The sequence below is a fragment of the Nycticebus coucang genome, chromosome 17 (genome assembly GCF_027406575.1).
Source record: "Nycticebus coucang isolate mNycCou1 chromosome 17, mNycCou1.pri, whole genome shotgun sequence".
Taxonomy (NCBI): Eukaryota; Metazoa; Chordata; class Mammalia; order Primates; family Lorisidae; genus Nycticebus; species Nycticebus coucang.
The window spans coordinates 77,883,384-77,899,761 of NC_069796.1; the positions used below are offsets into that span (position 1 = coordinate 77,883,384).

Consider the following 16,378-nt stretch of genomic DNA (forward strand, 5'->3'; position numbering starts at 1 on the left):
AGCGTTGTTTGCAATCGTTCTTTATTATTCCTTTAATGTTTGCATACTCTACAGTGTTACCTTCTCTGTTTTTCATGATATTGGTAATTTGTATATTCTCTTTGTCAGTCTTTCTAGAGGTTTATCAAATTTACTCATTTTTTTCCCCAAGAACCAGTGTTTGGCTTCATAGATTTCCTCTACTATTTTTCAATTTTCAATTTTATTGATTTCTGTTCTTCTATTATCTTTCCTTTTGCTTGCTTTGGATTTATTTTATTCTTTTATCTAGGTGAAAAGCTAGATTATTTATTTAAAATCTTTCTTCTTTTATAATATGCACATCTAATGCTGTAAATGTTCCTCTAAAGAAGTACTTTAGCTTTGTTCTCCAAATTTTGATAGTTTATATTTTTATTTTGTTGAGTTCAAAATATTTTCTAATTTCCCTTGAGAGCTTCTCTTTGACATATGGTTTATTTAGAAGTGTGTTGTTTTATTTCCAACTGTTTGGAGATTTTCTTGTTATTATTCTGTCATTGATTTTTGGTCTAATCCCATTATAGTCAAAGGACATTCTTTGTCTTATTTCCATTTTTGAAAACTTGTTCAGGTTTGGTTATAGCACAGGATATTGTCTACCTTGATAAGTGTTCCCTGTGCAGTTAATGAATGTTTGTACTCTTGTCGGATGAAGTAGTCTATAAATGTCAATTAGATCCAATTAGTTGATGATGTTGTTCTGTTCTTCTACAGCAGAGGTTCTTAACGGGGGGTGGTTTCATTCCCCTCCCTAAAGAGACATTTGTCAATGTCTGGAAATATTTTTGATTGTCACAGGCTGGGGGGAGGATGCTGCTGGTATCTGGAAGGTAGAAGACAGGAAATCTGCTAAACATCTTGCAATGCACAGGACAGCTTCCCTGCTACTTATCCAGTCTAAAATGTTAATAGCTCTGAAACTGAAAAGCTCTGTTCTATGTCTTTGCTAATTTTCTGTTTGTTCCATCAGTCAATTAATGAGAAAGATGTATTGAAGTCTCTAACTATAATTGTGGGATTTTGGTTCTCCTTTTAGTTAGGTTAGTTAGGTTCTCTTTTTGTTTCATTTAATTTAAAGCTTTGTTATTAGGTTTGTACACAATTAAGATTTTTAAGTATCTCAGTGAATTGACTGTTTTATCATGTGTAATGTTCCTCTTTACTTTTGGTAATTTTCTTTGGCCTGGAGCCTACTTTGTGTGATATAAATATAGCTACTCCAGCTTTCTTTTGGTCAGTGTTATTCTGGTGTATCTTTTTTCATCACTTCACTGTTTTTCTTTCTCTCTCTTTGTTTTTTTTTGCAGTCAGATGATCCTTTATTGAAATAAATGGTCCATATCATTGTAATCCTTAGGCCCTTCCAGTCAACAGTTTTCTTGGCAATATCATTACCAACAGTTTTTGGAGATAGATCCTGGGGGCTGATCTTAGGGACCAGAGACGACATAGCACTGACTTTTCTACCAGTACACCTCAGGTACACAACTTTGATCTTGTAGTTCAACTTGGACAGCATGGGAGAGGTGGCTGGTGTTGGATGAAACCAGATGTAGTATGCCAGAAGGTAATTGCACCTTGGCTGGCTCTCAGCTTTCAATTATTTTGAATATGAATATATTTTTATATTTGAAGTTAATTTCTTGTTGGCAGCATATCTTTGGTTCATATTTTTCTTCCATCTCAACAAACTCTGTTTTTAATTGGTTTGTTTGTATTTAATGTGAGTATTGATATGTTTATATTTGAGTTTACTATTTCATTGTTTGTTTTCTTCTGTTCCTTCAATTGTTTTGTTCCTTTTTTTTTGGTCTTCTTTTGGTGATTTGAACTTTTTTGTGCCCCATTTTAATTTATCCATTGCATTTTGACTAAATCTCTTTGGATATTCTTGGTTGCTCTAGAGATTACAATAACCATACTTAGCTTCGTGGTTTAGTTGGAATCAATACTTTCACCATTTCATGTGGAATATGGAAACATGACCACAGTGCTATCCCTTTAGCCTCCACTCTGTGTTGTAGCTGTTTTACATATTACATCTACTTGCGTTGAAAATTCGATCAGAAGATGTTATATTTTTTTGTTTTGAACTATAAAAACTATAGTTTATACTAATCTATTATATATTTTAAAATAACTAGGAAAGAAAAAAATAAAAAGAGCCTCTTTAACAAGGAGGAAATCTACATCACTCCAGCCCTACTTTTTCCTGCAGCTTCTTTCCTGGCTTTACACATCAGGAAATCTGGATTTCCTATTGCCATTAGACAGGACTTTTTTCTTAGAAATTTCTTTATTCTGTTTTAAATTTACACATGATCATTGTACATACTGAGGCGGTACAGTGTGATGATTTGACACAGATATACATTATGTAATGATCAGATCAGAGTATCTAGAATATCCATCTCCTTACTCCTGCTTTGAATGAGAACCTTCAAAATTCTCTTTTAGATATTTTGAAGTATACAATATTGTCAAACATAGTTACCCTACTGTATAATAGAACACAGGAGCTCATTCCTTCTATCTAAATATAACTTTGTACCTCTTGACCAATCTCTACCCCTCCATCCCTGCCCTCTATCCTCCCAGCCTTTGGTAATCACTATTCTATTTCTATGAGATCAATGTTTTTAGATTCCACATCTAAGTGAGGTAATGCAATAGTTATCTTGTCATGCCTGGCTTACTTCACTTAACATAATGTTCTTTAAGTTCATCCATGTTGCTGCAAATGCAATATTTCATTTTTAATGGCTGAATAGCATTCCATTGTGTATATATGCCACATTTTATTTACCCACTTATTTGTTGGTGAACACTTAGGTTGACTCCGTATCTTGGGTATTGCAAATAGTGCTGCCATAAACATGAGCGTACAAATATCTCTTCAACATACTGATATTACTTCGTTTGGATATAAATCCAGTAGTGTGATTGCTGTTTCATAGGATGGTTCCATTTTAGATTTTTTTGAGGAACCTTCATACTGTTTTTAACAGTGGGTATACTAATTTACATCCCCGCCAGTAGTATATAAGGTTCCCTTTTCTTCACATCCACTCCAGCATTTGTTATATTTTGGTCTCTTTTTAATAATAGCCATTCTAATTAGGATGAGGCGATATCTCATTGTGATTTTGATTTGAATTTCCCTGATGATTAATGATGTTGAACACTTTTTCATATGCATGTTAGCTATTTATATGTCTTCTTTAGAGAAATGTCTGTTCAGATATTTTGTCCATTTTTAAATCGGATTATTTGGGTTATTTGTGCTGTTGAGTTGTTTGCATTCCTTAGATATTCTGGAGATTAATAAACCTCTTGTCAAATGCATAGTTTGCAAATATTTTCTCCCTTTCTATAGGGTTACTCTTCATCCTGTTGATTGCTTCCTTTCTTGTGCAAAAGTTTGGGACTATTAAAAGTGCAATTTCTGGGTGTGAATTAATCACTAGACATGTCAAAGGAAATTTTCTTTTGGAGGCAGCAGTAACAGTATGGAACACAAGTGTTCATCGTTTACCCACAGTGTGGGGGTCTGCATTGCGTTGTCCTTAGACAGTGTTTACATCTGAAAATCCTTGAGGTCTTTGGAAAGGAGGGAGTGGGGGACTAGCATTTATTGGAACACCTCTGTCCCATACTTCTATCAGTATCACCCTGTGCGGCTTCAATGTGTTAGTAACTTTTATTGTCTCATAAGTCTCTCTCTCTTTTGCTCTCCCTCCCTCTCTCTTTTTTCCTCTCCCAACACACACACACACACACACACACACACACACGCGCGCGCGCGTGCGCACACACATGCACACATGCCAATTTCATTGCTGAACAATATAGGTACAATGTATGTTTTCTCCTGGCCTTTTATGATAACCAGCAGAATGCATGCTCAGCACATAAGCACAAAGTGGGGACAAAACAATTCATCATGCAAACCAGAATACTTTTGAAAGTAAAAGCGAATGCTATTACAACAGTCAAGACCACTAGACCTCATCAAGTGTATCATAACCAGCACTGCAGTTGGGGATGAACAGCCAACAGTGATTTGAACTATAGCTGGGAGAAACTTACAACAACCGCCCACAACTCAGTGGATTTTAGGAAAGTATAAGAGCAACCTCCAAGGATGAAATAATTCAGCCATTTGGAACCTTGTCCTCAAGCTAAAAAGGGTTTCTTTGAGCACAATCTCTTCTCATATCTGCAATCGCTTTTCAACAGATGTGTTATTATTCTCACATCAAAAATAAGGAAATAGGAACTTAGAAAATGAATACAAAATATTCAAGATCCATAAATCTGGTGAAGCTAGGACTTGGCCCTGTCTGATTCCAAACACCAACCTGGAAGCCGTGTCATGTCCTAGGCTAGATGCATACTTTGGCTGCAAGGATCGCAGTTCTAATCCCGGCTTTGGTGCTATGCCAGCACTGTTACCGTGGTTGACCTGTCTAATCTCAGCGCAGTGGTGAGAGTGGTGGCCGAGGCTCGTGCAGCAGTTCCGTGTCCCTGCTTTGCACTGCTTACATATGCCTCATTCATGCCTCACACTAACCCTGTCATGTAAATGTTGTTAGGAACCACCGTGTGAAAGAGGCTGGAAAAGTGCCCATTGCATGGGAGATACATAGTAAATATTAGTTTCTCTTCTTTCCTGACCACAGATCATAAGCACATTTTATGTCTTGAACAATTCTGTTTCATACTACTGTTCTGGAACATCTTAGGAAGTGATTCTTTCTCCTAATAAATGTGCCTTCTTTCCCAGTTCCAATCCTAAAGGCACAAGGATTGCTTGTTATATGGGAGTTGGGGTGTGTGTGTGTGTGTGTGTGGCCACAATCCCTTCCACTTTCGTGAAACCGTTTTGTCCCATGCAGTGGTTGTGGCCATGCATAAGAAACAGCAGGTGGTGCCAGATGACAGATGGTGTGGGAGCCCGTTCCCCAGTGGGAGGGGGCGCGAGCGAGCAGGAAGGCAGGGAGCTGCCAGGAGCTCTTCCCTGCTCGCTCCCGCCTCGCTCTCAGAAGCTCGGATCCAGACACACGCGAGGCGCTGTCCTTTCAGCACTGCAAGCTCAGGCTGAGGAGGGAGGACTCCCGGCCGTCCTCCTCCTCTTCAAATTGGCTTAGATCTGCTCTGACCCCCAAGAGCGCAGCACAGTAAGTAGGCATTTGCTTTTGCTATAACCACTCCCCAATATCCTCCAACCTTTTACCAGTCCTTTCGCCCTCATAGCAACCCTGTTTTGTCTAATAACGTTCCATCAGCAGGATTGATAAGAGAAATTCAGTTGTGCTAAGCTTTTAGGGGTGGGAAGGGAGCACCATATGACTCCCAAGGGATCTGGAGACAAATAAATAAATGTGATTTGTTTATTTAGTTGGCAATCTTGCAATAGGGGGGCTGCTAACTTTCCATGGAACCAAAAAAAAAAAAAATGGCCCTTCGCTATTGAGGAAATGGAGGCATTCCATGGCTGAAGCACAGAATCAGATTCAAGCCAGCCTTTTTGTTTTAGGAAATTGCATCTCCTGTACAATCTACATATGATGTAAAAGGGAACACATAGAGACATCGAATGTATTTACTGTTTTAGGGTACTCCTGAAGAAAAACCAATGTCATAAAATAACCAGAAGGATGAGGTGAAATTTCTCATACTGCAGGGGGACCCGAAATGATAGGATTTCGTTTTGCACTAAGAACAATCTTCTCACTGAGATTCTATGAATGCTTTAGCTCTGGTGTCCTGGGTATTTGTTTTCAGCCTAGTATTTTTTTGTGTGTGTAGGTCTGGGATTTTCCTTGAGACCCCTAAATTTGAGGGCTGTTGGAGCCTGAGGGCAGGTGGCATATTTTGGTGATGAAAGAAGTTTTAATGAACAATGGGAATCATGTCAGGAAATACAGCAGAGGACAAATGACTGACCACTAGGTTGAGAGCCAGCCAAGTGGAGCTGTTGAGGACAGTTCTGTTTTCCCTGTCGTCAGCTTTCTTCTTTCCCTGCCTCACCTCTTGTTGTAACCAGAATCCAACTGCTCACCTTAGGTCTGGGAAGAAAGGCATAAGGATGGTGAAGCTGAACAGTAACCCCAGCGAGAAGGGAACCAAGCCGCCTTCAGTCGAGGATGGCTTCCAGACCGTCCCTCTCATCACGCCCTTGGAGGTTAATCACTTACAGCTGCCTGCCCCAGAAAAGGTAAAGCGGGTGCTCTTTCTCTCCTCAGTTACCCCCATCTCAGGAAATAAAGCTGCAAAAAAATTCCACCCTCCCAGCCCTTTCACTCCTTCATCCGCCAGATAGGCTCCCTTTCTTGTAAAACGTAGTTATTCTTTCCAGTGATAAGATGTCTCTTGTGCTATTTCAGATTTATGGTAAGTGTTTATTCATTTATTTTTTTGGTTCATATCTACATACAGAGGCAAGAAAATTAATCTTCCCTTGTTAAAGTTTTATCACAGCAGACGGATGCTAATAAGCTTCTAGATGGTGAAAGAGAAAATCCGTCTTGATTATTTTGGGGAGGTGTTTCAATAATTGACTGGTATAGATGTGAGGACAGAGAATTGGATTCACTCCAACAAGCATTCAATTTGCACCTGCTCAGACTCTATCTCTATACTAGGAGTTGGCTACAAAAAGAAAAATTACCAAATCTATTTCCAGTATCCCATATGAACATAATGCATCCCGGTACCTGCTATCCCTGAGCATGACAACGATGGTGAGCGTGCCCGGGTGGAAGCAATGCAGTTCTGTCGGGGTGGGGAGGGGGTGATGGAGGGCCCAAGGGAGGGCTTGGGGTTGGGACTGGAGGACAGGTTAGGTAAACTGCAGAGGAGAACATTTGAATTGGGCTTCTAAAGGTGAGTAAAACCTTCCAGGGAGATCATGGAAGGAAAAGGCATTTTTAATGCAAAGGGTACACGTGTGCAAAGCATGGAGTGCTTGGGGGAACAGCATGACTGCAGGAGAGTGTCTTTGGGGGAGGCGTGGCTGGAAATGAGTGACTGGCTGATGGCACATCTCCTGACATGGGAGTAGTCCATGAAGAATGGAGGTGGGCAGTCTCACAAAGGCAGGGTGTTTGGGGACTACGGCCATAAGGACACAGAAGGGGAAAACGGTATCATTTCAGATCCACCTGGGGCATTAGTATGTGAGCTTTTGCATGTTATAAGGGAGAGATTTGGAGGCCAGTGATGGAGTTTCCTGGCAGGAGAATGAACAATGGAGCATTCCATCTGTTTGATTTTCTCATTGGCACCTGCAGGAGGGCATTGTGTGTTTTAACCAATTGGCTCCATCCAATCAACAGAAGAGAAGCCAAAGCTAGATAAAGGGCTTGGCTGGGGGCTGAGTAATTTGTTTTGAAAGTGCAGAGGTTGTCAATATGAGGATGTGTAGGGATGGGGTGGAAGAAATGGAGAATTCTTGTGTCATCCTGAGAAACCGATGAAGTCTTTAAAAATATATTCTGAACGGGCAATAACACTAAAGAAATGATAGGGGATAGTATTAATTGAGGGCCTGCTACATGTATATCAGAGGTTCTTGGTTTTGGGCTGCATGTTAGTTAGAATCCTATAGGAAGCTTTAAAAACTCCTGCTTTCTAGACCAGGCGTCCTCAAACTTTTTAAACAGGGGACCAATTCACTGTCCCTCAGACCGTTGGAGAGGTGGACTATAGTTTAAAAAAAAGAAAACTATGAACAAATTCCTATGCACACTGCACCTATCTTATTTTGAAGTAAAAAGCAAAACGGGAACAAATACAATTCACACTGCTTCATGTGGCCCCCGGGCCGTAGTTTGAGGATGTCTGTTCTGGACTATATTCCAGGATAATTCTATCCGTGAGCGTAGGGGTGAGACCTAGGCATCAGTATTAACAAGATCTCCCCAGGTGACTCTTGTGTGCAGCTGAAGTTGAGAACCACTGTTTTAGATGTGTATTACCCCTGGAAATTGGGGATTATGCATTCACATTGATAGATGGAAATTTGCTGAGTTATTCAAACTCATAGGAAGAGTAAGTGGAAATGCTGGAATTTGAACCCAGGTATGAGTGGAAGCTAAAGAGGGGAATGGAGAATATTTTCCAGAGGTGTTGTGAGTCCAACAGCCATAGCCTTGCAGATCTGCACATCTATCCCTGAGAGGTGTGCAAAGAAAAGGCACTGTGGGGAGGTCACCTCTCCCCCAAACTTCCATACGCCTGCAGGTCATCCAGAAATTACTGTGGCCTCTGTCTTCCCTTCCTCTTCCCACCCATGCCAAGGAATTTAGTCTTTTTTTGAGAGAGGAGACCAATCTGATAGCCGAGTACCCAGTTCAGATTTCCCAGAACGTTGTCTCACAACCTGAGGGATAAATGCATGGGGTGGACCTGCACTCATGAGGGGGAACCATTGTGTCCCGAAAGATGCAGGGGGTCCCAGTGTGAACACAAATCCCTTCAGGGGCACATCCAAGACTCTCTCTGATGCTCATGACAAAGCCTTTCATAGATGGATCTCAGTTTCCTCCTCTGTGAAGTGAGGAGAATCACGCCTACCTCACAATGGCCAGAACCAAATTAGATGTGGTCTCATACATAAAGTGGGTGCACAGAAATAACTATAGGAGAATAATAGTTGCATTTTGTAGTGGTTCCTAAAGATACACGTGAACACGCACACACTTTTCTTTCATTCTCTCACTAGTTAATAGGTCCCAATAAGGGAACTGTTACTTGGATCCAAATTTTAAAGAAACTCAGACACCGAGCAAGTAAAGTAACTTCCCAAAGAAATTAGCTGGTAAAGCATCCTGGGTGTAGAACCCAGGCAGTGTTGTTCTAGACTCTTCTACCTCCTCAGAAACAAGGAGCGAGCTTGCCTGGGAGTCCCCAGACATGGTCTCTCGCTCAGGCTTAGGCTCTGACCCCCCGTGTGACTTGATTTTCTTTCCTTGGGTCTCTGCCTTCTCTGAGCGGGGAATTGGTGTTAGCGGTTTTCTGTGATAATAGTTAATTATATGATTATTACACGAGCAAACATCTTTTCTCCCCGGATGTTAGAACAGAAGTGTTAAAAGTAAATTCCACTCAAGAAACCACAGGTCCTCCAAGTGCCTTAAGTATGTGACAGTTACCAGTGCTGACTCTGAAGCTGCATCTTCAGGGGGGCTCAACTTCAGCTGGGCTCAAATCCCTGCTTCAACTTTTACCAGTCTACTTTGGTTGAGGACTTTGTGCAAGTTTCTTAAGCTGCCTCAGCCTCTGCCTTCTCCTGTGTGAAATGGGGATGGTCATTTTGGGACTCACCTCCCGAGAGGAGGTGAAGGGAGCCTGACACAGTCGCCAGCCCTTTGATTGGGTTCCAATCAGACAGAGAGTATCAGACACTGGGAGTATCACCAGAAAGAAGCGTATTTGACCCCAGGGTTAAATCATGGTTTCCCTTTTGAAAATGTGACATGCAGAGCATTCTTGCTGCGTAATGCTGCAAATCCCCTTTAGGGTCATTCATACTAGATACTCTTCAGTAGTATGGGATCTGAAAATCAGGAGGCGTTTGGGGGGCTAAGTGGAAGGGGTGGGCGTGTCTGAAGTGCTTGCTCTGGGCTCGGGAGGGGGCTGTGCTGGGCATTCGTGTGTGTTATTACAGTCAGTCATTTCAACAGCCCTGCCAGGCAGATTTTAGAGCACCCATTCCACTGATGAGGAGACTGAGGCATAGAGTGGAGTGTCCTGCCCAAGCCTCCCAGATGAAGAGTGAAAGGGCTGGGAAAGGAACCCCAGTATACCCAGGACCCTTATTTTCTCTTTGCACTGCCCTGGGAGAGTGCTCCCTAAAATTCTATAGTCCTTCCTAGACGGATGTAGCTGCTCCCCTTTCTCCCCCAGGTAGGCTCCTGGACTTGCAGAGGGGTCCCTCCTCCTCCTGAACAGGCCATTCCTTCTGCCCAGCAGGCCCTCCTCATCCCTCTGCTGGTCTGATAAGCCAATACTCCTCTTCCTAGACCTCGTTCTGCCAACAGCCGCCCTGGACACCTTCCCTGACCACCCATGAATATGGCAGAGGTTGTGCTCACCACACTGATGGCTGTTCATCCTCATGCCCTCCTCCCTCCCTCCTCCTCCCATCCCCTCACTCATCCCATCTTGTTGGGTTCCACGTATGCCCCAGGCACTGTGCTGGTATGGGTGCACAGCCCGGCAGCACGGCCACTGCCTTTGTGGCGCTTCCAGTCCAATGGGGAAGAGGGACTTCAAACAGGCTATCAAACAAGTGAAAGTGTGCAGACACACTTTGAGAGAAGAGCTGTCAAGGGGAGAATGAGGTGCTGTAACGTAAAGAAAGATAAAATTTAAGGGGACCTAATTATGATGGGATGATGACCAGGAAGCAGCCTTGCCCACGCTGGAGGTGGGTGGTGAGGAAAGCAGGGAGCAGAGGGCAGGCCCAGAGGAGGACAGAGGAACCAGCAGGTCCTAGGTCAGCTGCTACCAGCTGGGGGCGGGGAGACTTAGGAGATGAGGCAGGGCGGGCACCAGTTCATGTGGAGCTGGTGGGTTTTTTTGGAAGGGGATTTAAGTAGGAGAGAACCAGGGTCGCAGTTGGATCTTGGAAGATGGCTCTGGCTGCTGTGGGCATGCTAGGGACAAGGGACAGGCTCAGCCTCATGCTGGGTCTTCTGGACTCCTCTTTCCCATATCAGTCCTCCACGCAGCACCAGAGTACTTTCCCCCCAAGTAGGGGCACCTAGGTGTCCGGCAGCATCCCCACCACGAATGGTGGAAGAAAAATGTAAAAGTACAAGACCAGCATGAAGGCCACCACCCTGTGCAGGAAGGAGGCGGGGGTGGGACGGGGCAGTGGCAGCAGGAATGGGGAAGTGGATGGTAGTGGACGTGGAGCCAGGCGGCCTGGGAGGAGAGTTTGCTCTCTGCACTGTTTCTTCCCTCGGCCCCAGACCCCAGCTCTGCTCTACCCTGGTATCATTAGGCCTGGCACACTGTGGGCAGTGAGGAATCCTGGCTGAACGAGGCCTCCTCTCTCGGGCTTAACTTGAAACGAGGCTCAGTTTCTCCACTTGACAGGTGGGGAAATCAACTCGGATCTGTGCAGTTGGGTGGCAATGGGAGTGAGCTCTTGAGAAGCTGGGACATTAATCTGGAGACATCAAATGCCTTTGGGTCCTTTCTGCCTTTGGTTTATTGAAGTAGCCACAGTAACCCAGATATCCCCTCAATCTCTTTGCGAGGTTGCTCCTGTCCTTCTGTCTCAGAGAGGGGAATGCTGTCCTAGGACACGCCAGAGGGGAAAAGCGCAGCAAGGTCAGCTTGCAGGTGCGCTGGAACATGCCAATTACTGGGCGGCAGGTCAGGTGTTCTGAGACATGTCAGCAACTGCGTGGCAGGTCTGCAGAAAGCAAACCTCAGGCAGACACACCTGCCCCAGCAAAGCCCCAGGTGCAGTGTCCTCTGCTGCTGAGCTCCAGGCAAACATTCCTTTCCTTTCTGTTGATTATGACGTCTTTGTGCACCCTGGGGGAGGGCAGCGCGCCTGTTGTGGGAAGAAAGGACAGCAAGCACTTGAAGACCCAGGATGGATGTTTGGTGTGCCTCGACGTTCGTGTGGTTGACCATGTGCATCTTGTTGTTCAGCAGACATGGGTTCAAATCTCAGCTAAGAGATTTGGAGGTTTGGAGTTTGAGGGGGAGATCTGGGAGGAGATTGGGCAAAGGCGTCCCCCTCCTATGACTGAGGCTGTGCCTTCTTGGCCTCTCCCTGGGCTTCCTCCAGGGTTTCTTTTTCTCCCCATCACATAGGATCAGCCTTGCCCCCAGGGAGCAGTAGAAATGTACATCCCTGCAGCTTCCAGGCCCTCCAGCCCCCGGGGAGTCAGAGACGTCCAAGAGGCAGATTATAAATCATCTCAAATTGGGGCAAACCCTCTGGCTAGGTAGTTCCAGAAAATAGAAAATGAGCTATAACCATTTAAAAATATTCTCTTAAAATTAAAAACACAATTTTAAACAAAATAAACTTTTTTACCTGTCAAATGGGCAAAACAATAAATTTGATAATGCCTTGTGTTGATAATACTGGGGACAAACCTGTCCTCTGTTCACTCTTGCTGGTTACATAACACAATGTAGTGTGCCATGTTTTTCAGAGGCTATTTTGATATTGTCTAGAAAATGTAAACTGTAGATACCATTTGACTGGTATGCTTCCTGCTGGTGGGAGGTTACCCTGTGCGTATGTATTTTGAAGCATGCAAAGGCCTGTCTGTATTTGAAAGAGCTGAGAACAGCTTGGGCTGTTCCAAGAGAAGGGCTGGATTAGACCAGCTCTGGTGGGTGGACAAGGGACTAAGCAATTATTATGAGAATGAGGCTGATCTAACATGTGCTAATGTAAAAAGAAACAGCAGAGTCCTGCGCAGTGAAAACAACTCTAAAGACAGTGCTATGGAACAATCCCATTTGTGGAACAGAGTGTGTGTAAGTTTTATTCTTCTAATTCATAAAACAGTTTTGGAAGGACACACAGAACCTGTTAAATGGTTGGGAAGTAGGGATAGAGGTGGGTAGAGCCTGTTTGAAGCATTTTATTCTATAATTTTCATCTTTTTTAATACATGAGCATGTATCAAATTTTCTATTTAAAAAAATCACTCCCATTTCACAGATGGTGAAATAGTCTCAAGGTGCCTGATGTAACTTTCTCTTTTTCACACATGGAGAGATCACCGTGGGGCGAGCTGGTGTCCCTGCATGTACAGTGTGGTGATATGGTGGCACAGCTTGAATTCAAATCCTAACTCCACTACCTACTTGCTGTGTGACCCTGTGCAAGTTTATTAACTACTCTGATCCTCTGTTTCCTTATGTCAGTAATATCTTCCTCTAAGAATTGTCAGGATGAAAAGAGAAAAATACATGTCAAATGTTTATCACAGTGCTCAGCATATAGTAAATGCTTATTGGGAAGCTCTTATTGTTATTGTTGCTATTATTAACATTATTATCATTATTATTATTAATTTTGTTTTTTGAGACAGAGTCTATGTTGCGCTGGGTAGAGTGCTATGGTTTCATGGCTCACAGCAACCTCCAACTCTTGGGTTTAAGCAATTCTCTTGCCTCAGCCTCCCAAGTAGCTGGGACTACAGGTATCTACTACAATGCCCAAAAATTTTTTGGTTGCAGTTGTCATTGTTCTTTTTTTTCTTTTGTTTAGCAGTCCTGGGCCAGGCTCGAACCCATCAGTTGGTGTACATGGCCGGTGCCCTACTCACTGAGCCACGGGTGCCAAGCCCAAGCCAACATTATTATCATTATTAATTTAGTCCCATAGTAAGTTCCTCTGTTCAGAACACACACGGGCTGTCCTCAGTCTGCAGGGAGAGTTAGGTAGTGCAATAGTATGGCCTAAGACTCTGGACCATGAGGGTTGGTGGTACAGAGCTACGGGCCTCCACTGTAATGATTCCTCTGCTCAGGGCAGAAATATCTGGAAGGCTCCTGTAGAGACTACCTCATCTTGCCTCAGAATGCCTCATCATAGAATTGAAGAGTCATAGACTTACTGGGCTGGATGGTTCATTTGAGGCCATACTAGCCAAGCTTTCATTCTGCCTCTGAGAAAACAAAGGCCCAACAAGGAAAAGAAGCTTCCTTCCATGTAAAGAGCTCTGGACTAGTACTTGTCAGGTTCATACTAGACACCTGCTTCTGACTCTTCATTACCATGTGACCTATAGCAAACCCCTTCCCCTCGATGGGTCCCAACCTCTCCATCTGTGAGTCGACAGGATTAGACCACACTGTCACTAAAGTCCTTTGAGCACTGACATTTTACCTTATGTTCTGAGTCCAATACTGAGCTTTAAAGACCCAGGGAAAGACCCAAACCCAAAGAGGGAGGGTGGAGTGAGGCGTGAGGGGCATGAATGGATAGTTCCCAACGAAGGCTTCAGGTGCCTTCTGGGAAACTCCACCCTCTCTCTTTAGAAACAGAATTTGTTGGCTGAGCAAAGTGACTCATGCCTATAATCCTTGCACTCTGGGAGGCTGAGGCAGGAAGATCGCTTGAGGTCAGGCATTTGAGACTAACCTAAGCAAGAACAAGACCCTGTCTCTACCAAAAATAGAAAAATTAGCTGGGCATCATGTTGAGTGCCTATAGTCCCAGTTACTTAGGAGGCTGAGGCATGAAGATCACTTGATATAGGAGTCTGAGGTTGGTGTGAGTTAGGGTGACAGCACTGTACTCTGGCCCGTGTGAGAGGGAGAAAAAAAAGAAAGAAAAAGAAAAATAGAATTTATTTGTTCACTTGTTTAACAGTATTTATGGACCCCCCATTATGTCTTGGGTTCCGTAGGATCAGAGACTGAATGTTAGGTTTAAGTCTTGGCTCTGCTTCCTAGTGGCTATGTGAGGTTGTGAAGTTATTTCTGCTGAGGTTTCTCATCTGTGAAATGGGTATAATCCCCTACCTTACAGAATGACTGAGGGGATTTGCCGAGACACAAGATGTGAAGTTTTTGGCGTAATGCTAGGCACAGAGTGGTTACCTTAAAAAACAAAAAAACAAACCGTGATGGATAGGAACCAGCAAGATAATTTTTTCTTTTTTTTTTTTTGAGTCAGAGTCTCGCTCAGTCACCCAGATTAGAGTGCAGTCCTGTCAGCCTAACTCACTAGCTAAGCTCTCACCAGTCATTTGATTGTGGGCAAGGGATTGAATTCTCTGAGGCTAAATTTTCTCATCTGAAAAATGGACATAATAATAACAATTATAATAGAGTGCTGGAGATTGGAGAGAATGTAGTGGGGAGAATGGTGAGCCGTGAAGGGCAGCGGCCCAGTGTCTGGCTCTTAGTAGGTGCTCAGAGGCTCCATCGTCCTGGCTCTGAACCTTCCTCTTTGCACCAGGGATGAAATGAACGGAACAGCTTAGATCTATTTTTGGCCTGTTCAAGTCCAGCTCATAAAAATACAATCTTGCTCCTTGTCAGCACTTCTACGCTTTTATTTATTGTTCCTGCCAATCCTGGGGCCTCTTCATGTGGGAACCTCTTCATTATTGATAATCCTGGGAAGTAGTATTTTAAATTTTTATGATCTGTACTTTGCACCATCTGAAACACCATGTATTATCTGGCCTTGCCAGCAAAATGGGAATTATATCCAGATGAGGGGTCCTTTAGGGATGAATAATTTATCCCATTTTCACAACGCCAATTATGTTAAATTATGTTCTTTATATTAGCAGCTGACAGGACAATGGGGGACCAATGTGTAAATATGAAAAGAAAACGAAGTTATTACTTTGCCCACATCCACAACCATATGTAAAAACCTGGAGTTTCATTTGTTCAAATATCTATAAAAGCCCACCTTTCATAAGGAAAAGAATAGAAAGAATTTTTCCTCTCCCCTCTCCACTTTTCTTCTCCCATTTCTACTATTAATCAAGGCACTCAGGGCTCTGTTTTGCTCCATTTCTTTTTAACTATGGGGAAAAAAAGAAGAATGTCTAGAATAGAGCCTTCCTTTACAAATTAATTTTTTCTTTTCTCTCTCTCTTTCTCTTTGCTTATGCAAGCTATTTCCTCCAAGGTAAAATTAGTAATGATTGGCTAACATACTACAAAAAAAAAAAAATGAAGAATAAGTATGTGGTGGCTCATGCTTGTAATCCCAGCACTCCGGGAGACCAAGGCAGGTGGATTGCTTGCGCTCAGGAGTTTGAGATCAGCTCGAGCAAGAGCAAGACCCCGTCCCTAAAAAAAAAAAAAGTAACTGTTACCATATCTTTTATAGAAGGGAAATATTCCTGGCTGCTCTTGATAGGAACAAAACATCAAGCTCAGGAAACTCCTCAGAGTTCATGGTTTCACTTTATAGCTGTGCTTTCCTGCCCCTTTCCACACCTGGTATCTCCACTGTGGCCAGAGGCTTTTCCTCTGCCTGTGATGCACATCGGCAAAGCCATTCTCATGCTTGTCTTCCTTCCTCGGCTCCCCAGTGCTCTCACCTTGGCCTTCAAGGTGCTCAGCAAGGCATTCAGGGCCTCTGTGTGCCTCTCTATCTTCCTCCCTGTCCATCCTCACCTCACCCTGACAGGGCCCATTCTCCAGCTACTCAAAAACCTCCCCTTTGTAGTTGCTCCTGGTGTCAGCCTCCCAGTACTTTCAGAATGTTTGCTGACATATGCCTCTCCCTCTGTCTAGAAAGATCTTTTCTCTGGGTTTGGGGAAGCAAGAATGGAAGCAAGGAAGCTGGCGAAGTCCATGAGGAGGTGACGATGCCCTGGGCTAGGGTGGAGGCCGT

The 16,378-nt window shown here is 43.5% G+C and overlaps 1 protein-coding gene across 1 annotated transcript in view; it reads left to right on the forward strand.

The window, feature by feature from the left end:
- The first annotated feature begins 4,986 nt into the window (after nt 1-4,986).
- The window catches only part of NSG2 (neuronal vesicle trafficking associated 2), a 55,860-nt gene continuing 44,468 nt past the window's right edge, over nt 4,987-16,378 (forward strand). The window contains exons 1-2 of the mRNA XM_053566530.1: nt 4,987-5,201; nt 6,091-6,241. Coding sequence (XP_053422505.1) covers nt 6,113-6,241 — 129 coding nt within the window. The 5' untranslated portion in view covers nt 4,987-5,201; nt 6,091-6,112. The remainder of the gene's footprint in view (nt 5,202-6,090; nt 6,242-16,378) is intronic.